This window comes from Pteropus vampyrus, unplaced genomic scaffold, assembly GCF_000151845.1.
Source record: "Pteropus vampyrus isolate Shadow unplaced genomic scaffold, Pvam_2.0 Scaffold349, whole genome shotgun sequence".
NCBI lineage: Eukaryota > Metazoa > Chordata > Mammalia > Chiroptera > Pteropodidae > Pteropus > Pteropus vampyrus.
In genome coordinates this window covers 1,940,797-1,965,993 of record NW_011889130.1, presented here as the reverse complement: position 1 = coordinate 1,965,993, position 25,197 = coordinate 1,940,797, and the positions used below count along the sequence as shown (strand labels likewise).

The 25,197-nt window shown below is 37.2% G+C and overlaps 3 protein-coding genes across 5 annotated transcripts in view; 1 reads left to right on the top strand and 2 right to left on the bottom strand.

Moving 5' to 3' along the window:
- The window catches only part of ASPN (asporin), an 18,741-nt gene extending 16,826 nt beyond the window's left edge, over positions 1-1,915 (bottom strand). Inside the window, exon 1 of the mRNA XM_023522567.1 lies at positions 1,602-1,915. Within this exon, the coding sequence (XP_023378335.1) occupies positions 1,602-1,893 (292 nt within the window). The 5' untranslated portion in view covers positions 1,894-1,915. The remainder of the gene's footprint in view (positions 1-1,601) is intronic.
- CENPP (centromere protein P) overlaps positions 1-25,197 on the top strand; it is a 206,151-nt gene that overhangs the window by 112,367 nt on the left and 68,587 nt on the right. The window lies entirely within an intron of this gene.
- The window catches only part of ECM2 (extracellular matrix protein 2), a 39,067-nt gene continuing 27,789 nt past the window's right edge, over positions 13,920-25,197 (bottom strand). The window contains exons 7-10 of one of the 2 annotated variants that reach the window (XM_011378953.2): positions 22,862-23,019; positions 20,558-20,697; positions 18,916-19,242; positions 13,920-17,822 (exon numbers count right to left, since the gene is read on the bottom strand). In XM_011378953.2, coding sequence (XP_011377255.1) covers positions 17,654-17,822; positions 18,916-19,242; positions 20,558-20,697; positions 22,862-23,019 — 794 coding nt within the window. In that variant the 3' untranslated portion in view covers positions 13,920-17,653. The remainder of the gene's footprint in view (positions 17,823-18,915; positions 19,243-20,557; positions 20,698-22,861; positions 23,020-25,197) is intronic. The other variant, XM_011378954.2, reaches the window with a different exon arrangement.

Sequence of the window (25,197 nt, the reverse complement as noted above, 5' to 3'; positions counted from 1 at the left end):
ATGCGATATACATTGCTAATGGTGACATGTCATTTTAAAGGTAAGTGTCAGACTATTACAGATGGCCTTAAGTGAATTTCATTTAATAAAGTTTTCAAAGCTAAAGTATTCAGGAATACACTATTTGCAAGCAGCTGTCTGTAATGAGGTAGTTTGGTTTTTCTCAGCTCTTTGATGATAGTCATGTACTGGAGCAAAGCTATGTAGTGCTTCCTCAAATATCTTCAAGTTGAAGCAGATGACTTTGCTCTGGAACAAATATGAAGACGATCACATGAGGATCGTCTGTGTTGAAGATGAAAACCTCCTTAGTCGCAATCTTACCCTGAACCAATTCAGTTTACATCCCTCTATATCAAAGTAGATATGTACATTTTTTATTGTGATTTTTGTTTTAGAAAGTACTTTCACATGCACCAACTCTGCAAGCTGATGGTAGAGTTGTTTCCTGCATGGGATGCAGCTAAGCAATGACAGTTCATTCTGATATTCTTTAACTCTAATCATTTCTCATACCAGAGTCTGTCTCAGCTTCTGCCTTTCTCCTTCCTGCTGCTCTTCCCACACTCATTCTTCATGTGCTTCCAGACTAGCTTTTCTCAAATATTGCTTCATCTTTCACCTCTTTTCACAAGAATGCCAAAAGTAAAGCTTAAAACTCATTTTTCCTAGCCTATGTAGTCCATTAAGAGTTTCTCAATGATTCTAGCTCATAGTAATCTCTTTTCCTGAATGCTTTTTGTTCACCTCTCTCATTTTGTCCCTTAATAGCACACTTTATTAAAGTCTCTGGAGTGGATTGTAACAAGCTTTGAGTATTGCCACAAATGCTGTAGCAGCAGGAAATGAGTCTAAAGATTTCAGAGGCACCATCTGCTCATAGGCATTCTGGAAGTTGCCCTGACGGGAGGCGTGCGTTATGGCAAATTTGAACTGTTACTTCCTTTGGAAATAGCTGTGTACAGCGACTCGATGTGAATTTCAATCACACCCTCTCCCTGAGTCGTGTATCAGTGTGCCCCTCTGTCTGAGAACACCTTCATTAGAAATATTTAAAAAATAAAATACTTGGCAGAGAATTACACATTCATAAGAGACTTTAGAAAGTAATCTAGTTCAACCACTTCTTTTCTTGACAATTGTAAACTCAAATCATTCAAAACAAATAGAGCATTGCCTTTAAAAGGTCTAGATTAGAGATTTCACAACTCTATAACCTATTTATTTTCCTGGACAGTAATTTACTTTGTTATTGTAGAAATTTGCTAGAGAGCACAATCTCAATCTGGTAACTAAGATAAAGAAAGCACGAAAACATCCACTCTCTCTGAAGGAAATTAAAATGAAGCACTTTGGTTCAAATTTGGGAAGAAAAGGAAATGTTCTATACATGAAATTGCCATTGTTTACCTCTGATTTTCTAGGTTTTTAAAATAAGTTGAGATACACTTTAGGGTTTGTTATGCTTTCTAAAAATTTAAATGAAAAATCTATTTACAGTTAATGAGCTGATTTTTGAAATTTTAGTGAGAACTTTTCCTGTTCTTTTAATTTTGTCAGAATAACATTATTCTCCAAAACAAGTTGACATATGTTCTTACCTAGATCAGAACAGTGTACAACTCTTGAGTAGCACTGGCATCCAAACGGACATGTTGGAAACAGATCGAATGGGAAGAAGGGGTTAACTGATTCTCTTGCTGGAAAAAGAGAGTTGTCAGGGTCAGTGTCACCATCACCTTCATCTTCCATGTCCTTCAGCATCATATTCTTCAGTGTCATGTGCGAAGGGCGGAATAAGGGTTTGGCAGAGCACAAAGTCAAGAACACTAGGAGCACACACTCCTTCATGTCGTCTTGTGTAGTGGACCAATCTAAGACTAAGTAAGACATTGAAGATTAAGTTAAACTTTAAACAGATACAATTCTTGCATCTGCACATTTTTTGGAGCTGACAAGAATACAACAAAATGGCATTCTTATCCATTGCTAGTATGAGAGTAAATTTATAAAAAATGTTAGAAAGCATTTCAGCAGTATGCATTGGAAGCTTTAAAATTATCTTTATTTTTCATCCAGTTATTATACTTTTTGGAATCTAATCTCAGGAAATAATTCTAATGTGCATAAAGATGTTCATCACAGAATTATATAATAGCAAAAAATTTAAAACAATGCTATGGTTAAATGGAAATAGTAAAATAAAATAGAGTATATTCATGAAGTACTTTGTAACCTATAAAATATTTGCAAAGATGTTGAAAATATGAAATATTTTCTTGAAATGAAAAAAAGCAAATATAAAAACTCCATGCATACCAAACAAAAGCCCTGACACAAATATACTCAAATGATGATAATTCCAAGTGGTAGAATCATGAGAACCGCTTGTGTCTTCTTTTTTTTTTTTTAATTTTTAGAATGAACAATAAGTGCAACTTTTATAGTTAGAAAACTAGTAAATGTTTTTTAAAAACAAAACTATTATTATACCTGTTTCCCAGATCCTTCCATTTCCTTAATGTCTATGTCACTTTCAAAGTAAAATCCTCATGTTCCCTTAGTGCAGCGGTCCCCAATCTCTTAGGCACAAGGGACCAGTGCTCCTATGAGAATCTAATGCCTGATGATCTGAGATGGAGCTGAACGGTGATGCTAGTGCTGGGGAACGGCTGCAAATACAGATAAAGCTTTGCTCGCTGGCCCGCCGCTCATCTCTTGCTGTGCAGCCCAGTTCTTACCGGGCCACTGACTGGGTCTGCAGCCGGCGGGTTGGGGACCCCTGCCTTAGCACAACATCTAGAAGTTTAATGGCTCTCTCCCACCACCCTCCCCAGTCTCACTCTCAGAGTTGGTCACTTTTTCCACAGTGTCATTTGGATTTCTTCTTTATAATCTGTTCCACTATCTAATACCTGATCCAAAGCATCTGAGATCCAGACTGTTCTTTCTTACTCATCTTTCACTGCTTTCTGTTTGTTTGTTTCTTTGTTTGATTTTGGTGGGGGTGAGGCAGGTTTTGCTTTTAGTTGTATTTTTTAAAGCCCACACAAAACTAGAATGTACGAGCGAGAACCATCTGAGCATAGATTTGTTATCTGATGGTGGATATTCCCACAAGTACATTTGCATATCATGGTTTCTTAACCATCACCTGTGAAACATACATTCTGTGTAATTTTCAAAAAGTTAAAAGCATTATGCAGTCATCTAAAACACACTCATGACAGTCTTCCCTTTGGGGCATGCATTTGGCTACACAGATGCCTGTTGATGAGGCTGTGTCCTGGCAAGAAGGTATCTACACTCACTCAGATGTTCCTCAGCCAAGTCACCCAGTAGTACTTCCAGAGTAAATCAGAGTTGATCCATCCTTAAGAAAACCTGGCTCCCCAAATCCTCGAATCATGCCAGCTGCTTACAATTTCCCAGAACAGAGGAATCAGCTTTAATATCTCTTTTTCTGGACGTAAAAATTGGAAGCGAATTAACATAATTAAAATGCTCGTTTATATGTGGTGTGACTTTTAATCACCAGAGGGAAGTTTAAAAAAAAAAATCCCTACTATCATCAGTTATTAACCTGATAATTAACATTATTTAATTCTTAGAAATCTAAATGGTGACATAAATATTTTGCCCACTGGGTAGCTAGACATCACCGGCTTGATATGTGAGGTTTTCCTGTGACAACCCACACGATCGTGTGCTGGGAAAGAGATTGTAGGACATATCTGAGAATGGCAAAAGCTTTTTATATTTTATATTTATATCCTATTTCAGAACTCTGCACAGCCTTTGTGGAAGAGTCAATGCAGTTTATTCTAGATGCATCTCTCGTATTAACCATGAGGAGTAGGATGTGCAGAGAGCTTCATTGGCTTCCTCAAGGCCACATGAGTAAAGAGAATGTGTCCTATGTGTCCCAACCCATTCTCTGCATCTTCTGATATAGCCCATGCAGGAACCCTTTTGACTGTTATCCTAAAATTTAGTGGCCTCACAGGTACATTCTGTCATCTCTTCCTCTCAGCTAGTCCACACACTGTTTTCTGTTTTCCGGTAAACATTTGTACAGAAATGGGTATGTGCATAGCTTGGGTTGGGAGAGTGGGAATGGGAATAGTTGCGTGGTCAGATTTGTGTGGTCACAGAGAGATTGTGCTGGCAATTCAAAGCCCAGCAGCTTCTGTCAGCTATTCTGGGGGATGAGCAGGTTAGTAGTCTGTATTCCTATCACTCTGGAATCCTGGCATGAGTGGCTGGTTAAGGTCAGCTGGGCTTTCTTTTCCAGTATCAATTTGTCTCTTCCACATTATTTCTGCTTCATGGCTGCCTGCCTAACTTAGATCCATTGTTTCTTGATCTTAGGCTTCTTCGTGGTTCCTGGCTCCTTAATGCTTGCTTCCCAGCTTTGCCTTGACCTCCAAATCTCTCATTCCCTAGCTAATGGAGTTCTTGGTCCTTAGCTAAACCAAAGCTTATCCTGGTACCAATTTATTCTTTAACATTGTTTCGCATTGCACCTTTATCTTTTGGGTCCATAGCTGCCCCTAACCTTGTATGACCTTGGCAGAGAAGCAGTTGAATTAAATGTTATTTGAGATCCTGTCTCTGGCTTTGTTTGAGGTTGCTAGAGTTTTTCAGTGGTATCTATCAGGTACCAGGCACAGTGTTAGGATGTGGAATCTGTGAAGGACCTCTCTTAACGGAGATGCCCTTCCCTATCCTGTTTCTTGCTCTAAAAGCAAAACCACAGCTCCTAATCTGCTACTCTTAGGCAGTATGGGACTGTTGTAAAAGTAATACTTAGTCAGGTGCATTAGTAGAAAAACTGAAAAATAAATATCCAAGTTTGTAAGTAGAACTAAACTGCAAGTAGCCCGTGTTGACTGTATACGCTATGGCTCGAATACTTTGGAATAATCTCCAGATGTGTGGTCCCCAGATTCTGATAGTAAAATTCTTCATCATAAGTCTCTCTTCTCTTCATAACCCTCAGTTTATTGTTTGAGACCAATAGAAATAAAGACATCTATAAAATATACAATCATGAGAAAAAGATTGAAATAGAATACACAGACCTAATAAAGAGGGATAGTGAGATTATGAGTGAAAGATTATTTTCCTCTCTGATGCATATTTTTAAATTATTATGTTGCTTTCTAAATATTTTAAATATCAGCCTGCCAACAAAAATATCTTTGCTCTGGTCCTCCATGTACTTTTGTCTTTTCCTCCCATTTCTGTAGCAGTAGACAGTACAATTAAATTAAAGGTTTCCTACACACTGTCCCCTAAAAGGCCATTAACAGTGCTCACTTGTTAGGAAGTTGTTTGGGACCACAATTTCTTGAGGCCTAGCCCTATTTACTGTAGTCTATGGGAGAGGAAGAGTTTGGTTAAAAAAAAAAAAAAAAAAAGTTTTTGAGTTGGTTTGCTGGTTGTTTGAGTTTCAGTATTTTTTTGTAGAAACTTAGATATAACTTAGAGGTATAAAGGTTATAGTTTCCCAGTCTAGACCAGAAAAATCTTTTTAACCCTTAATATATCTGAAATTTAGACCTAAGAAAACCATAAAACTTTAAGACTCATGTATAATAAGATGAATGTGTTAGAGTACCAGAGTGGGAAACCAGGACGAGTAGGCTTTCCCTGTGGCCTGGCAGCTGGAGTACTTATCTTCACTCCTACAAACCCCACCATCCTTCCGCTTCCTGCTCCTGTTCCATTCATGGTGTCCTGTGACAGGAGAGCCTGAGAGTGCAGTGCAGGCTAGGATGAGAAGAGCAGGTGTGACTGACATAGAGCTGGGAGGACACAGAGAAGCCCTGCACACAGACGAAGGAGAGGAAGGAAGCCAGGCATGGGGAGGGGATATTTTTTCTTTTCTATGTCCCTTCTTAAGGTTGCTGACCAGCCAGACCCTCCCTTCCTCTCTCCCTTCCACTTTGTTCTTTCTTATACTGATTAGTTATGTGAGACCCTTCCTGCCTTAGATGAGGTGGAGACTCTGGCCTGCTAGATTAGACAATGGCACATGTATGGTAGTTAGGAAGCTTTCTAGTTGCTGGCTGTTTGGGGCAGCCACCTGTTGTGCCTTCCTGGGCCCTTCCTTGGTGAGTAAGAGGAGACCTGTGGAAGCAGGAAATGTCATCTAGTTGAAACTCCCTCCTGATGTTGGAGGTTCCTCCAGAAAATTCTGGACCAGATAATATGTCCACTCTCTGCTTGCATGACTCCAGTGAGAGGAATCAGGGAGCACACCTCCTCGAGAGGCATCCAGTTCCACTGTTGTCCATCTGTGGTTGATAGAAATTCTTTATGTTGAAACCAAAAATGCCTTCTGGCACATTTTTCTCAATTTACTAGTTCTGTCTTCTGTTAGTCATGTAAATTAATCTTATATTTTTGCATTCTCATTCTGGTCACCTTATTCCATTTTAGCAATTTTTTTATCAGAAAAATATTGGAATGTCCAGGAGGGAATACCATGTAGCATTGTTTTTTTTTTTTCTCTATTATTCAGAAAGAATATAGAGAATATTATTTCTCATTTAAAATGATGTGACTTTTAGTCGTTTGTCTTATTTTAAATTTCAAGTTTATTAATATGGCTCAAACTATATTAATTGATTAATTTTGGTAGTATTTAAATTGTGTTATTTTTTAAAACCTTTAAAAATATTTGTCTTGTTCTCAGGAAGACTCAGTGTTTTCCCAATTTAGACCAGTTTTGCCAGAGTTTCTTACTCATCGAAAGCTTTGGGTCTTGGTTTCAAGTTCCTCTTAATCAAAATAATAGTTGGAATATTATTTTGGTACTAATGCTGTTATTAATAAACCATGGCCCATTAAGGTTTTACTCCCATTGTCCTCTTTTACATCTGAAGAAGCTGAGGCCAGCCTCCTCAGTCCTGCACTGTCTACCTTACTGCATAGCCTCCTCCAAGTGGGTCTTAATCCCACAGTAACTTCTAGATAGTAACCAGACTCTCTTCGGATAAGAGGTTTGCCCAGGTTCTCAGGACTGGAAATGTAGCTAAGAAATATCTTTCTGAATTTGCATAAGTTCCTATTTTCCATTTAAATTTTCCACAAACTTAGAATGGAAAATTTGTCTAAGTGAAATGGTATTTCCTCTCAGACACTATTATTAGGAAAATAAGTCACTGTGCTTTTAAATCCCATGCTTAAAGGTCTGCTTGGCAACTTTACCCCTTGGCTGAAATATTTCTATCAGTTCACAAGTACCAGTAGTAGTTTTCAGTATATATATGTTATATAACATACTCTGTGTATTCACAGAAGGATTCTAGACTAAATTCAGGTGTAACCAAGACACAGCTTTGTAAGTGAACAAGTTAAATGTTCAAACATGCATTTGGAAACTTATTCACAGTATGTTTTGGTCATGAAAACTGATACTTTTATAGACTATGCTTTCCTTAAAGAAATAATTAACTTTACCTTAGAAGTATACATCGCATCTGATTAAAGACCTTGCTGGCCACTTTTCCTTTTATACCAATTTTGTCCTTCATCAGTTTTTCATTGCATCTGGCAACCTAGCTGTCTTAAAAAGCAAAAATCTTTTACCTCTTCATTTTTATAGGTGTTTCCTATAGTGCCTTAAGACTTGTGCTTATAAAGTTAATCTATTTTGTCTCAAACCTCAGATCAGTTATCGAATATTCTTTTAAGTGCAGTAGTTACTTGTAACAAAAGACTGCACGTTCCTGTTCCTTCATCTTCCCGCCACTACTATATTGCTAAACAATGAAAATAAACAAAACATCAAGATGCTTTCACATAGCCTCTAGGTTTATGATTTATTTTTCTTTTCTTTTTTAAACAACCCAGTGATTCTTGGTGGTATTTAAAAAAAAAAAAAAAGAGTTTTATTTTTGGAGAGTTATAGACCCCTGAGGTTTCTTTGTGATTTCATCCTACACCATGTGGCCACTGTTATGGCTGTCACACCTCTGAACAGATTAACAAGAAAGAATACAGTTCTCTATTTAGATTATGAGGCAGTGGAATATCAAATACATTGTTTAATTTTTTTTAAATTTTGGACTTAATAAAGATTTTATTTTGGGATGGGACAAAAGAAATCTTTGTTTTAAATTCAGGCTTTATGGATTTTGTGAAAAGAAGTTTCTAATTTTTCATGTTGAATATAGAGCTAGTTAACCTATTGCTGATAGACATTCTTTCTTGGAATTATATGGATTTCCATTTTAACTTACAGTGTCATTTCATTACATAAGAATAAGGAAGATATTTATCAAGGGAAAATAGGAATATTCAAATGTGTAAGTAAAAATGAATAATTCATGTTTTAAAAATACATTAGAAAAATACATTAGAAAATAGTCTTACATTTCAAAAGAAATATTTGCTGTTTTATTTAATGTATTCGTGACATTCTCAAACTTCCTTATCATTAATTATTAAGGTACTATTTCACTAAGAACATACAGAAGTTTGTTTAAATGATTTTTAAAATCAATCATGTTAATATTTGTGGTAAAGCATAATGACAGGTTTTCATTTAGCTTTAAAAAATGTCACAATTATATTGAAAATAAATTCATTATAAAACATAAAATGCTAGAGTAATTTCAAGTTGAATTAAGTGCAGGTATTTAAGAAATTAATTATACATATAATCTTTATCATATAATTTATAAGCATTTATGTTAATAATATTAATGTCTCCTTAGTAATTGTACACTGGTACATGAAAAAAAAAGACATGAAAACATACCTTAAAAGAAGAGAGTAAGTCCTCTTGAAAGTAAATTTTCCACTGTGTACTACTTATCTGTAATGAAAATGTTCTCAGGTACTTAAGAAGATGAGGTATTACATTTAAAAGAAAAGCACTCTTCAGCAGAGCCTGGTGTGGCTGCACTCTGGGTGACACTGAAATAAGCTGCTTCCACAGATTAGCCCATGTTAGTACTGAGGAGCGAGATTAAAACTTGTTACTGCTCATGTGTTTTCCATCACTGTTTGTATTGTAGCCAAGACTTCTAGCTAAACTCTAGACGTCTACTGGAAGATTCTGAAGAAAAAAAGAGTGTTTAATAATGCATGGCAACTGAAAATGTGGTCAAAGTCATTCAAGAAATAGCTGATTTTAAAAAATACTTTATGAAATTCTTAAATCAATGAATACTTATAGATTTAAATTTTTTAATTCATTCACCCTATGTAGACCAACAAAATATTTGTCAGTCTTAGTAAAGAGTACCAATATTATTGAAGTATAAACCCAAACTCCAGATGTATCTGAGAAAGGAGCCATGCTATTGTTTTCTTCAGATGACTGAAGTTATATCAAGTATTCTCATGATTTTCTTTAAAAGCTTTTAGCCCTGCCGTAAGCATGTCAGGAGAAATATAGACCAGGCCCCATACAGTGACCCCAGCCCCAGCCTATGTGCTGTGATACAGACATGAACACATAGATCCAGATGATACCTGCTTGGACTTTTCCTTTTTGAGAGAATATCAGCTGTGACTATACAGTTTTTAGGGAGGACTTGGGAGCAGGAAGACATCATTGTCTGAGAAGAAAGGCATTGTTAGCATGCCCTTTCCTACTTACCCCTGAGAGAATGCCCAATTCCCATATCAACTAAGACATCATCCTTCAAGAGAGGACATTTTCCTAAAGCTCATGAGAAAGACTCACAGTGCTAGGTGATACCAATGGGTCTTCCTGGTATGCAGATGTGGGGGTCAGCGTAGTTGCAAAGCACATTTCCAGTCAGCAGAGTCTCTTCTCTCTTCCGTAAAGAATCTGACTGTCCTTTCTTACCTCCTAGAGAAATGGCAGCTACAGCCATAGAGAGAATATTGTGCCTCAGATATGTAGGGTGGCCAGGCCTCACTTAATAAAATACCCTTACTTGGACCTCAGGTCGGTCAGTTTCATACACTGGCTCCCAAGAGGCTTCAGGCCTGCTCCAGATGCAGCACCTGAAGACTGGCAGTCTTCCTGTTTGGTTAGAATGCTCATGTTCCCATTTATCCAGTTACGTTTAGTTCAAAATGTGTATCTGATACCATTATGAATTTGGACATTTGGAAAGTTGAACTGGATTTTATTAACCTGAGTTTCATCAGAGCTGTGGCTATATATGGGAAGCTCTTGGGAAAAATCCCGTTTGTCCTATACAATGTTTTGCTTTTTAAATTTTAACTGAAGTATATATATATTACAAAAATAAAAGCACATCGTAATGTTATAGCTCAATTAATTTTCACAAACTAGACCCTGGTCAAGAAATCCCCGCATTCCCAGAGCCCTCCTCAGAATCTCTCTATTCAGAGGCAGCTTGACTTCAAGCACTGTAGCTTATTCCTGAACTTTACATAAATGGATCAATCATACAGGGCATTCTCTTTTGTGTCTGGTTTTCTTCATTCAGTGTTATGTTTTTGAGATCCATCTAGGTCATTGTGGTGGTTAGCAATCATTTGTTCATTTTCATTACTGTGTGGTATTCTATTATATGAATATGCCACAAATTATATATTTTATATATGATTTTATATATAATTTTATGATATGTACATAGTCAACTGAGTTAATTCCTGTTCAGAGTGCAGCTCTGAATATTCAAACATTCTTTTTGTCTGAGGCTCATGTGTATGTATTTTTAAGTAGAATTGCTGTATTTAAAAATTATGAGGTTTCAAGTTCTCTTGAAAAGTAAAGCTTTGCCATCCTGGTTTTACATGGCCCCACTCGCCTTGGGCTGAGTGGTGGCTTCTCCTCTCAGTGAGACATGTGCTTCTTACTCTCTACCTTTGCTTTTGTTCACATAGTTTGTCCACGTCACCCTCCACTCAGTCATGTCTTCTACACAGGCCTTCTAGGTGGGGTTCTACTTCTTTGTCTGGAGAGCTGAGAGGCACTTCCTCTGATGTTGTTTTTCTAAAGGTGTGTTACAGCCTCTTTCTCTTCTCTGCTCTTGTGAACCCAAACTTGTCTTCTACCAATGTCTTGGCTTTGATCTTTGGTCAATGGTCTTGAGGAAAGAAATAGGCCCTGGAGTATAATGCTGGCTTGGAGTGATATATTTGACTTATTCATCCTATTCTGCAGACAGCAAAGCCAGGCATTCAACCCAGTATCCAGACCCCCTCCCATAGTTTTGCGACTGAAGGGTCTGAAGGTCCACCTCACAACTGCAGAGCCGGTCCAGCATGTGCAGACACACCATTTGGAAAGAAATTGAATTTTTTTCCCCACATCTTTGCAGGTTTTTATTCCAGACATAGCAGTGTACCTCTTCTTCCCTAAAATAGTGTGAGGAGAAAATCTTTTGGTTTTGGTTCCTGTAGGGGTTCTGTGGAAGGGATCTAATTCTTTTCTGTCTTTGTTTGTTTGTTATTTTTGTTTGGGTTTTGTCTCATCAGGCTTTGGTCTAATATTGGAGAAGTAGTTTTACCATATCAAACAATATCTTTAGGAATCATGAATAACCTGTACATTATTATATGGTAAACAAAAAAAAAAATTACAAAACTGAAAAAGTAGTAACATTTTATGAACAGAGACATGGATTGCCATAAAAAGTTCTTCAACACAAATTTCTTTCATGGCTCAGTATATTCCAACCATGTAAAAATAAATTGCTTACGACTCTTCTGACCTTCTGCTGTAGAAATGGAGCAGTCAAAGTCCAAACAAATAAAAACTGGAAAGGGCCTTAGAAGTCATCTCATTCAAATTAAGAATACAGGGAGTGAGGATTAGGGGTGACTGTGGCCACATGTGACGCTTTCCTGAGCTCAGGTATCACTCATGTGATTGAGTTTTGTGGTTTACCAGCTAGTATCTGGTGTCTCCTTCCCTCTCTGTCCTCACTTTCTAAGTACAATGAAATGGATTGTATAACAGTCTGTTAGTCTATCTGTTCATTCAATGAATGTTGTTGAGTGCTATAGAGAAAAGCAAGATCAGGAGAGTAGAGGGAGCGGGGAGGGAGTTTAGTCATCAGTGAAGCACTGAGGTATGTGAGGGAGCATGCCTTGCAAATACCTAGTTTAAGAATGTTCTAGGCCATTGAATCCTAGGATGTAAATAGCATATGTTCTTTATGTATAACATAGAGTTTGTATATAGTAGGCACTCATAAGACTTCTAAAAGGAGTGGATGGTTATGATTTCATGGGTTCTTTTTTGAATGTTCAGGCGTCCCTCATGGTGGACTAGATTCTGGTTTATAATGAATTGTCTTTATATTGTAGCATAGATCACAACCCACTGGCAGTATTTAGTCTGCAGATGTGTTATGTTTGGAGCATATGGTATTTTTAAAAACCAGGAAATTTTATGTCAAAGTTCAAATTTGCAGAATGTCTTAAAAAAATCAATCTGACAAAGCCAGCTCTTAATTCCTGTGCAGTTCCAGCAATTGGCTATGCTCATGGTAGCAACCATCTTCAGATGGGCTCCTGGTCTCTGGTTCTTGGCTGTTTTTCCTTCCTCTACCCACTGTGCTGTTGAGGACTCACTTCTGCAACTCAAAGCCTGAGGGACATTTCACTCTGAAAATGAATTAATGCCACAAATTTTCATTTAAAATGAATTAAGTTTAATTTATGAAAAATGAAGAACTTACACAATTTATAATATTGCGCAGGCATCACATATTTTTAATAATGCCTCAAGTCTTACCTTGCAGATTATTTCTTAATTACAAGAGGAAGAAGATACCACCTGAACCAAATTTCTCAGCATCACCAATAACGAGCCAGCACATTTTGTGCCTTGTGATATGATGCAAAAATAAGTATGTGACATCACTTAAGTGAGATTCTTGCCAAAAATGTTTACCTAAATCTAATCGTGAGGAAACAATCAGACAAATGCAGATTAGGGGACATTTTACAGGATAGCTAGCTTGGATCCTTCAACAAAGTAAAGCTATGAAACCTCATATAGGTAGGGAAGTCCTAGTCTGTATTACAAAAGACTAAAGGATCAGGATGTGAACTCTGGTTGGATCTTGAAACATACACACACATACACAGCAATTTAGGACATCGCTGGGACAATTGGGGAAATCTGAATATGGACTCTGTGTTAGGTAATACTTAGTCTTAAATTTCTTGGATTTAATAATGCGAGAGAACGTCATCATTGTCTCAGGGTTATATAAGAAAATATCCCTGTTCTTAGGAGATTCATACAGAAACGACATGTTATAATATCTGCAATTTACATTCAAATGGTCCAGCCCCTTTCATCTGCACATACATGCATATGTATGTATAGATATGGATATGGAAAGAGAGAAAGAGATAAAACGAATTTAACAAAACATTATTTGGTGAATGTAGGTGAAGAGTATACAGTTGTTTATTATATTAGTCTTTCAACTCTTCTGTGGCCTTAAAAATATTACTAAATAAATGGGGGAATAAAAGCTAAATAATTGTGGAAAATAAGGCCATTTGCCTTAATTTTAAGTCTTAAAATTAACTTGTTACATATTTATATATACAGTTTATTTTAAGTAAATTAAGGCGTTACCCTGAAAGGGACTCTTCACCTAGCGTACATGAATCCCTAGAAGATATGGGAAAGGATTTATGCATCTTTGCTACATGTAGTGTTTTGCATATATGTATTTTTCTGTATAGAAGATTCATCATAGCCTTCATAATATCCTCAAAGGGTTCCATCCTTCAAATAGTTAAGAACTACTGCCCTAAAATAGATTTTCATTTTATAATGCATTCTTTATTCTGAATATTGCAATACTAGTTAAATTAGCATTTCAGACAGGTCATGTATAAATTTAACAATTGTGGATGTAATTCCCAACTTATTCAAAACAAATAAACCTTCAGCAGATTCTAATTTATAAAAAGACTTGCTTGAATCAGCGGATAGTTTAGTGTAAGTTTATTCGACCACAGAGAGTCTGTTACTTAGAAACACACAGTGACATTTTAATAACATGATGTATTTCTTTTCTTTTCCAAACTAATATGTGTTTAGTGCAATCACATGTTATTTTTAATACAATCTGCTTTCTCTTGTGTGGACTCACATTCTTCACATTTTGTGCAAAGGAAAAAATATGCTAGACTGTAAGTTTTTATTTTATCCATGTTCATGTAGAAAGAGAAACATAACTTCAAAGAAGAAAGAGTCACGCCTTTATTTTTTTCGTTGTTTGATCACTAAGCTCTATTTACTGGTTGGAAGCATTCATTTCTTTGCAGATAACTGTGTAACCGAATGTATTTCAGCATGGCTTACAGTCTTAACAGTTCCTTTTCAGCACTTTGAAGCAGAGACCTGAGTAATAGGTTAGAATATGCTGAAGTGTTGTTTAAGACACATAGGATCAAACGTGTGATAACATAGGACTACATTGTTTATGATAGATTTTTAGTTTCTCTGAAAATCTTTTACAAATGCCTCTGGATCTGTTCAATTAGGTTCAATCAGAGCTGGTGTTCACAGGGTAGTAATGAAATAATTATACTCCCTAGGAGAACCGTCTGCCCAGAGCATGCTGCACTCAGCTACAGATAGGAAGGCCGAGGCTTTCACACCGACTCTTACTCTATCCCTGTACACCTACGTGTGGGTTATCTCAGAAATAGAAATCTATCTGCAGGACAGGTTTATTGATCATATACTCTTCCAGTTTGATTGGCCATTTTAATTATGATTTATAATTATGATTTATAAGTAATTACACTTATATGTCAGACTTATTTTTCTTTTCAATAATCAGGATTTTAAAAAAATCTGCTTCTGAACTACTCCCATGTCTATAACAAGAAATAGTTTAGACTCTGAGTCCCAGTTTCACTCTGTGTTTATGGAGCCACTACTCGAGCACATTCTGCTCTAAATTTACTCTGCTCTGTGCCATGGATATGAGCATGCAGTGACACAGAGGAAAGGCAGCCAAAATTGGGAGGACCGCTGACATGGCTGCAGGGTCCCACTGCAGCCTGGCCCTCTATGGAGAGTATTTATTGATCCCTGTCATAGTGTAATAGGCCCACTCATTTTCTCACTGTATTTCATAATCTAAGGAATTAATTTCCTTGAATAATTAATATCTACCATATTAAGAGGCGTGGCAGCCTTGAGCAAGTCACTGAACCTTCCTGCCTGTGGTTTCCCAGGGCCTGTCCATGAAGGAGTGGATACTCACTTTATCTGACATTAACCCTGTGCCTGGCAATGTAATGGACATCGCCTCATTTAACCATCCCAGCAGCCCTGGGGGATAGATGTTGTTCCCCCCAGTTTCATGGTTGAGAAACTAGAAATCAGAGTCTAACTTGGCCAGGTCCACAACTAAGAAGGACTCCAGTTCAGAACTACGATACTCGTTCTTGTTTAACTACAAGAGATGGGCCTCATGTTTCATAGACTTCTAGGGCATAAGGGCCCCTGGAGTCATTTGGCATAAGTTAGAGATGGTCAGAAACTTCTCACTATTTTCATGAGTACTTTTAATATTTTTGAACTTTCAGCTGACCAAGGATCTGAATTCACATTCAACTGTGGACAGATAAATAGTTGTCATTATTAATCTGTAAATACTTCTATGAGGAAATATTCTGTTTTCTAAATAAGGGAAAGTATTGGAATAAATATCATAGGTTTTACCCCACCCTTTGAGGTTTTACTTAAACAGCAGAATTTGAGTATTTTATTCTTTTATGTCAGCATCTATGAAACTAGTAATTCAGTAATTCATGGTATGTTTAAATAATGGCTTTGGAAAACATAGTCAATGTTGCTATTATGCAGAACAGTCAGTTGATTCCTAAGTATTACCAGTTGTCAAACCATGACTTTATTGTTTATAAAAAATGCTCTGTGCTTTCTGATGTCCATATTAGGAAATATTAATAAGAAATTATTTCTTATTAATTTTATGACTATATAAATGTTTTTCAGTTCAGTTTTTCACTTTTCCTATGTAAATCCTTAAATTTGCAGATCCTTTTTTGTTTTGTTTAGGATTATTGTCAATATCAACTTTGGATAACTTATGAGCTGATCCAGATTAAACTAAGGGGATCAACAGTCATTTTAGCTCCTACTTTGCCCACAGAATACAGAGATCCAAGAAATGAATTGTCTCTATTCTAAGTTTCACAGTCTTTGGTGGGAAACAAGATACAGCAGGTATATCCCCTAGCTGTTTACCATGCAACGCCCCATATGCAAAGAAATAATCAATACAGATCTAATTCATAGTACCAGATTTATCTGTTGCCAGGGTGGTGGCACACACACTGAAGAGAGGGGTGCTTTCTGAGGAACCAGGAAATAGTCATCTTTGGTTGAACATGCTGGCTGCTCTCAATTTTATATGAGAGTTTGGTAATAATAAATATACTCATGCATACTGCATTTCCCAGATGCTTTTTATTCTTCTCCAGTTCTCATAACAGCCCTATGAGGTAGGGCTGGAAGGTTTTGAGGGTAGTGAGAGAACTATTAAAAGATTAAATAGCTGAACTTCAAAAAGTAAAATAACCTGCCCAAGTTCCTGGCGTTTTGCAAGACACAAAACTGATAGTAACAAGAGAAGTCAACATAATTTTTATATGTATCTTTTATAAATTATTTTAGAAATATGAAAGATCATTACATAATGAAAATTTTAATATGTGGTTTTGGTAGGGTCTACTATATAGTAAATACTAATAGCTTTATGTTAAATTGAACTGAGGAAAAGGATACACTTGAGCAAATTAGGGTAAATATGATAGGTGCTAAAATTTTTCAAAAATTCATTAGGTTTACATTTACAAGGGTACAGTTAAGGATAATTAACTTATATATTAAACAAGCTCCACTGCTTTCCATAAAATCTTTTGATCTTGAGTAAAGTATAACAAGGGTGATCCTAATATATTCTAACACTTTTTGGACTTACAGAAAAGTTTAAAAAATAGTATGGAATTCACATATACCCTTCTCCCAGCTTCCCCTAATGTTTATAACCATATAAATAACCATAGAACAATTCTCAAAACCAGGAAATTAACATTATAATAGTATTTTAATTTCACAGATGTAATTAATAAGGAACTAAATAACGTCGACCCCAATAATTAAGTGTATTTATACCAATGATTGTAGCATAAGGTCTTAAAGAAAATAAATTTTTGTTTTAACTGTAGAATAATAAACAGAACACTTATTCATAAATTCTACCTGTTGTTCTTTACTGCCCTTCACTTCTTGGTCTTGAACCATAACATACATAATTTTTAAATGGACTTGGGGATTTTCCAGCTAATAGCAGTACTCACAGGCCTATATATTGTAAAAGACATGCTTATTTTGTTACAGATTCTCCCTGCCTAGCCCAGCAGTGCATAATATCCTAGTCCCATGAGAAAAACTTTGCCAAGAGATGGCTTCTTTCTAGAGTGTGAAAATGAAACTCCATTAAAGTGCTAGAAGACGAAACCTTCTGGATATATTTTTGGTTGTTCATCTGTGATTGGTGAATCAGATAACTAGCATAATGATACTGAGTATAACATGATATGCAGTCTCTCTTATTGATGACAAATGTTACTACAACAAATATATGAGTACAGTTTATAAATGACAAAGGAAAAAGTGGAATTACTTGATACCCTGTGGTTTAAGAACAATACTTGAATATGATCTTATGCATGAAAATGCATAGGATGATATTTCTCTTGTTTTAATATAATTATTTTCAAGATGAAGGTGTTCCAGTGTTGAATCACCATCTTCTTCCGGATTGCAAATTTGTTCTGGAAGAATATTCCTAAGGAAAAATAGACATGAAAATCACAAATGGTCCAAGTAATATTCTTACTTTATAATTTAGAAATTTTATATTTGTTTTAAAAATTTTCTTGTTCTTAAATAAAAATGGATTTCTTTTTTGTATTATATACCAGAAAAAGTTCCAAATACATAACAGATCTAAATGTGAAAAAATATTAGAATAGAGAAAGCACAGTCATACCCTGAAAGTAGAGAAAATCTTCCTATTTGTGATCCAAAAACTAGAAGCACTTAAAGAATAGATTAATAAATTGACTACAGGGTTTAAAAAATGCAAAATTAAAAGACAAATGGCAAACTAGGAGAAAGTTTTTGCAACTTATAACAAATATAGGGCTAATCTATAAAGACCTCCTAAAAATCTAGGAAGAAAAGGGAAGAGAAAATAAGAATAACTGGGTAACCAGTTCACAACAGGGAGCCTAAATGTGTTTGGAATTTCAGAGATAGGGAAAAGAGTAAGGATGTAATCCTCAGGGAAGAGTCCACAGAGCTCAGTGATCTGCCTCTCTTGTTGATATGCACTAACACAGTGTTCCACGTTAATTCTTGAGGCACTCATGCTCTCTGGGCAGACGGAACACATGCAGAAAAGTGTGTCTCCAGAAGTGAAGGAAGCTGAATATCAATAAATTTATTTAGAACTTGTCCTTCAGAAGACTCTAGATAGAATTAATTTTCATTTTAGTATATATTTAGATTTTATGCTCTACAGGTTAGAGTGTTTATATTATTATGTGTGAAGGTGAGAGCAGCACCATAATCTAGCCTTGATACCTCATTTCAACCTGTTAAGGTTCTAAGTATTATATAACAATACACTATTTAAAAAATATTTTACTATGAAAGTTTGCAAACATGGTACAAAAGTAGAAAAAATATAATGAATCCTTCTGTAACTTTTATCATCTGGCTTCAGTAATTATTATCATTTGCCAATCTTGTTTAGTGCAACTAAAGTGTTACTTTTTTCATAAGAGTAAATCCTGGACAACATGTCATGGTTGTTTAATCATATATTTTGTCATTTGCAACAATTTAAATAGATACTTGAAAAAGCTAGAATTTACCGTATCTTGTTGTTGTTCAACCTCAGAAAATGCAGTGCTTTCATTTCTTGTATCCCAGGTGGTATAGATTTTAAGTCATTGTGATCCAGAAACAGCTCTCTCAGAGAATGATAAGCCCCATAGAAGGAGACTCGGTCCACACTATCATCGGAGAGTTTGTTAAATGACAGATACAGGTATTCCAGGCCTGGCTTCATGTGGCCAAACACGTAGCCAGGAATGCGCTCAATCCTGTTCCCGAGGAGCACAAGGTGCAGTAGTGACTTGGGTAGGTAGGAGGGGACCTGATAGAGCTTGTTGTAGGAGAGGTCGATTGATTCTAGATTTCTATAGCAAAGAAAAGAGTAAACAGGGTAGAACATCAGGGCAGTGACTATGAGCTCTAGGTTTTGACGAGGCCAGTCAGCATGCTTATTGGTTCTCCTGCCAGCATTCAGTGTGCAGTAATGATTCCTAGTGTGACAGTGGCTGTAGGACAGCTGTTCAAGCTACATCAGAGAGGAGTACCAGAATTCAGAGAGGAAAAAAACTCATATCCCAGGGGTAATGGTGAGGCCCAAAGAGGTCTCCAAATATCTCTAAGTTCAAATTTGAATCAGAAATGAAATTCAGGAGTCCCAGCCAACATCAAACTGCCTATCCCTAAAATCTTCTTCGGCTCCAGCAAGGAAGTAGCAGTGTTATGGAGTTTTTGTATTCTTATTCCACATTTGATCTGACATGACATCTGGGACTTGGAGTGAGACTGAGGGATCTAGAAAAGATTGTTCACTGGCCAGAAAATCCGGGAAATGTGAGCTACCTGGCTGGTTTCAGGATGTTCACTTGTAGCCTCTGCTTGCCTATGAAAACTTTGCACCTGATGAAGATTTAATCACCTGCTGCCGCCATATCATGCTGAACCCATTTGGCCCTCGAGGCTTCTTTTCATCTCTCTCCACTCTGCTTCTGAAAGACACCTTTTCCTGGGCTATGCTAGTCAGATCCCTTGTTCTCTTGCCACATGCTGGACCTGCTGACAGGGCTCAAGCCAGCTTCCCTACATGGCTCATCCTTCTCCTTATGGTGGGCAAGGCCCCCACATTGGCCCCTTCTCTGAGGACTACAGCCTGGGACCACTGATTCTTCTCCAGGAAGATAGTCTCTGCTGTCTGCCTCGGCTATCAGGCCAAGCATTTTCCAGTCTATTTTGTAAGACTTGAGTTAGAGAAATAGTTTGGAGGAATGAAGACAGTGTGCTGTAGGACAGAGAAGCCTGGTGCTTCTGCCTAAGCAAGGAGACGAAAAAGGGCAGTTTCCTTCCTCACTCTGTGCAGAGAGTTATCTCAGACTTCACAACTGCCCTATGAGGTCAACAGCAAGAGTGACGTGATCAGACCTCAGGTCACACTGCTCAGGTTCAGTTGTGGCTGGCTCAGCACTTGTATGTGGTAAGGTGTCCATAGCAGCAATCACCATGGTCATTCTAACACTGGTTACATCATGAACGATTTGAACTGCATTAAAGTGGCTAAGTTTTAGGAAGTGAGAGGTTCACTAAGAAAGGATGCTGCCACCTCCCTCAACACCCCCATGTTCATACCCTGTTTAATAATGGCAAAAGGAAGAAACTAAGAAAGTCATATTGTAGCATATTACTTACTCTTGATTTATCCAGGCTAAAGGAGCAATCCTGTTTTCTTCAATTTTGTTATAACATAGTACAATGACATTGATATTTCTGGTATGATTGAAACAAATTTCAGTTATTTCTTCAATTTGATTGTTTTCTAGGTACAATTCCTATAATTAAGAGAAAAGACTATTACTTTTTTCTTCATGTTAGTCAAATATATTCAGTTCCATAGAAATTAAAATAGTATTATAGACTTCTCATTAGTATTATCTAAAGAGTCTTACTGCTCTTCCAAGTGAGTTCATTTTTTAAGCTGTCAAATTTTCTAATTGGAAAAAAAAATGTATCTGTATGGTTCTGGAATTAAATGAATTTTATTTAATTATTTTTAACCGTAAAATGTTGCAGGATATAGCATGCCATAAAATTGTATAAAGCTTTCTAATTTATAAAACTTAGTCACATAAATTATCTCATTCGGGCTTCAAACCCCTAGAAAAAAGGTAGAAATTATAATCCCCATTTAGCAGTGGAGAAATGAGGAGTTGTGCCCAAGGTTACACAGCTAACATATGAGGAAAACTCATCCTAGCTGGTCCCCATCAGTCCGTGTTGTCTGTAATTTTTTTAGGCTCCCACTGTTTAGAATATCTCATATTGTAATTAATTAACTAAAAGTTAATTAAGAGCACTGATTTAACATCAGGGTAAAGTTTACTAGAACTAGAAGTTTTCAACAGCTAGCTGCTTTCAAATTAAATTCAGTTGATATTAGAGTTTTTCACTCAAGGATCTTGTTGGAATTCACAAGTAGAATTGGTATATATCTTCAATGTAACTTTCTGTTCCTTTGTAGTAATTTCCCCCTTTTTGTCCCTTAATTTTTGTGTTTGTTCAAAATGGGTAAAGAGATTTTTTGCTTTCTTGCTTTTATTTTCATATGTACTTAGTGGTAAACTAGATCAGTGGTTCCCAAACTTGGTAGTATATTAGAACCACCTGTAAGCTTTTTAAAGTGTAAATTCCAACATAGATATACCTCAGTCAAAGCACACTTATCCATACATTGAAATTGTGCAGCTCCGAAGCAGTGCCTTGGATAGATTAGGAGCACACACACCTGTGTGAACAGTACTTCTCACACTCCTGACAGGTCCTTTGGAAAGAAACCAAGGACAGGAGGGTCAAATGGAAACACTGCTCTTTGTATTATTCAAGAGAGAGAGGGGTGTGCGTGCGTGTGTGTGTGTGTGTGTGTGCGTGTGTGTGTTACTGTGTGCATACATATTGAAAATTTTTAGAAAAATTATAAATTGCCAACTTCACCCTACAAAGAACCTAATTTAGCATGTCTGGGATAGTTCTGGGAGTCTGTATTTCTTTAGAATTCAAGTGATTGTTATATATAGCCAAGTATTGGAACCTCAGTCTTTACTGTTTTGGTAAGTTCTAAAGTTATATCTTTTTCTGCAACTAGGAGGAGGAGGAAGGATGGTGGGTCTGGCAGCAGCAGCAGATAGAGTTCAGTGGCCCCCTCTTGGTTCACTGTGTCCATAGCTGTGGGAAACTTTGTTCTTCCTTCTTGCTGGTGACTGTGTGTGTGTGTCTGTGTATGTATGGCAGGGGCTGGGGTGGCGAGGAGGCGGCCCGTGTTTCAGCTGGGTCTACCAGACCTCCGTGTTCTTAATGCAAGAAGTTGTGGTGTGCAGTCAAAAGCAAAGGCCACCAGGTATTTTCCCTTTTAGTTGTGTTCCTTGCTGCAGCAAAGGAGACCACATGGCTGGGCAGCAGGGGCATCTCCAGAAGGGGTGGAAACAGAACAGCACTTGGGCAGTTGGTAGGAACTGGTCAGAACTGGTAAGTTATGGGGAGGGGGACCTGCAGGCACAGTCAGCAGTCTTCTCTGTAGGTTGTGTCCGTCCACTCAGGGTCACTGCTAGTCCATGTGGGACTCTGGGTGGAGCATTTTGAGATGAATGTCACAATTCCTGTTTGGGACAATAAACTGTCTTGCAAGTCAGGATATCTTTTGCAAGCTGTAGTTTCTGTTTACCTTTTCAGTTCATCTTCCCCAGTCTCTTCCCAAGAGCTGTCAGCAGGACCATATATTACTTTATCGAGTTATAATTTAGTTTCATAGTTATAATTTTGATTCATAATTTTATATTATTTGAAGAAAAAACTGTTCAAATTATGGTATATTCGATATATAGCATCAAAATTACTGAGTTTAATATGCACCACAATAATTTCTTAAAATATATTGTTTTTTATTGTTGTTGTTGCTTACCATATTTAAAATATAAAGCATTAGAAGAAAGATATTGGTACCTCAATAGAAGCAGGAAGACCCTGTGGTATAATTCTAAATTTATTTCTTCCTAGACGCAGGTAGGATAGGCTCTTCAAAGGTTGAAAAGCCAAAGGATTGACATTGGTTTCACTGAGATCATTTCCTTCCAATTCTAAGGTGACCAATTGACTTAAGTCTATAAAAAAAAAAAAAATTATCAGGATATTAAGATAATTAGAAAACCACGTGATTTCTATAACCTTATAAAATGTCCTTGAAATGTTTAGTTTATTTGGAGGGCAGATGTTGTAGCTTCTTTTTTTGCATTTCCCTGTAGAACCTTTACTCAAGTACTTTGTACATCCCAAATGTTCAGTTCAGCTAAGGCTGAATGCTGAATGCCATGGGGTCCAGTGGAGAGGCAGGCCTGTAGAGAAAATATGCACTATAAGGAACTGGGGGATTGGGGGTTAAGAGAATTGGGGTGCCCCACAGAGGCAGTGATGAGCAAGAAGTAAAAGGTTGTAAAAGATCATTTGTAGCATTTGCAAAGACAGGTAGGTTGAAATGGCAACATAATTGGGGATGAAGAAAGAGTGTAATGCAATGGGTGATTCCCTTTCCAGGACAAAGAAGGAACACTCTGCCTGGCAAACCCTCCGTCTCTGAACACAGGAGTTGCAGCAGTGAATTCCCATCACCGTTGTTCACTTCCTGGCAGAGAATGCAGCCAAATGGACATTTTGAAAAGAAAATTTAAAAACTTTCTATGCATTCAAATCGAGCTACCAAGAAAGGCCTTAATACAAACAAGTGTTTTTCTAAATTATTTCTACTGGCCTCAGGAATGTAATGATCCAAATTAATTGGAAGCTTAAAGAAGAATGGACAGCTCAGCAGTGATGATTCCCAGAGGCTTCTGAGTCAGATATTCAGGGTGTAACTTTGGAGTTTGTTCAGTGGCCAAGATTTTTAGAATAGGGGATGTTTTCATATTTAGCTCAAGTCACGGAGAAGCATTGCTCTGAATGCTCTGTGCAACTTAGTTTCTACTCTTAGGCCTATCAGAGAAGCAAAACAGTACTCTCAGGAGTACGGATCATAGACTCTAGAAGATGAAACAGAGGAGACAGCAGGGTAGACTTGACTGAAATGGAAATGTGAGCAGGGTTCAGCAGGTGGTGTTTAGGATTAGGGGAAGGGCTGAGAGATAGGAATAAGGCCAACAAGTAAACTATGATAAGTGATTATATTTCCTCATAGTCTCTTTAATTTCCAAAACTGAATATACTGAGAATCTATTATATTTATCTGGTACATATTTGAGGTTCAAGGATGTAATAGAAGTTTTCCAGTGAAAAACATAATAGAAATAGACTAATGGTCATTACATGACCTCAGAAAAGAAACATAATACACAATGCAAACATGATATTATACATCACTTTATAATTATTCTCTGGTTTATGCGTATACTGTATGTATAGGAAACACACATGGTATGTGTGTTCCTATATGTAACAAGAAACAGGATGGAGTTAGAAAACGTTAAAATGTTCTTGTAGACTTGGGATAGAAAGAGGATTTATTAGCAAGGAACTGATAGGAATTCTTTCCTGTTATTGGATAAGAGAACAACATGACAGGTTATGAACATGGATAAATATGCTTGAGAACAAGATCTCATAGGTATTCCAAGTGCATAGCCACGCACAATCATTGCTAGAGGGGCTGCCGTGATTGTAGATATTGGTTTATTTCCATAATAATGAAGACAGGAACATTTTTAAAGCACATCTAGTTTTCTCCTGCTGTCCCTCCTTTCTGTCCTCCATCTCTCCCCCTGAATTGTAAGACCCTCCTTTTCTCCACAGTGGGTATGCAAATCTTTCGGTGGATCGTGGATGAACTCCAGACACCTTGGCCCAGCATGTGCAGCTCTTTGTTGTCTGGTTCCTGCCCATTTCCTGCCCTTCACTCCCCACTGCTCCATCCACACCTTGTATCCCAGACTCAACGGAACTGTATGAAGTTCCCGTAACATCCAGATTGTCTCATTTCTCCATGCTTTTGCACATGCTTCTTCTCTCCCTCAATTGCCTTTTTTCCCTTCTCTGGAACTATATATAACCTGAAAGGTCATAAGTGAAGACTTGCCACAAGAGATAATAGAAGAACAATAGGCCACTGATGGCGAAGCCAGGGGCTTCTGCCCTAAAGAAACAGAATCACAGCACTGGCGGCGGCCTTTCTCAGGCTCACCCTGCTCACTGCTGGTCAGCCTGATCATCCACACCAACAGGACTCATAGGAACTAGGGAGCCTCAATGGCTACAGTAGTCAAGAAAAAAACCAGCACCCAAGGGGCTAACAC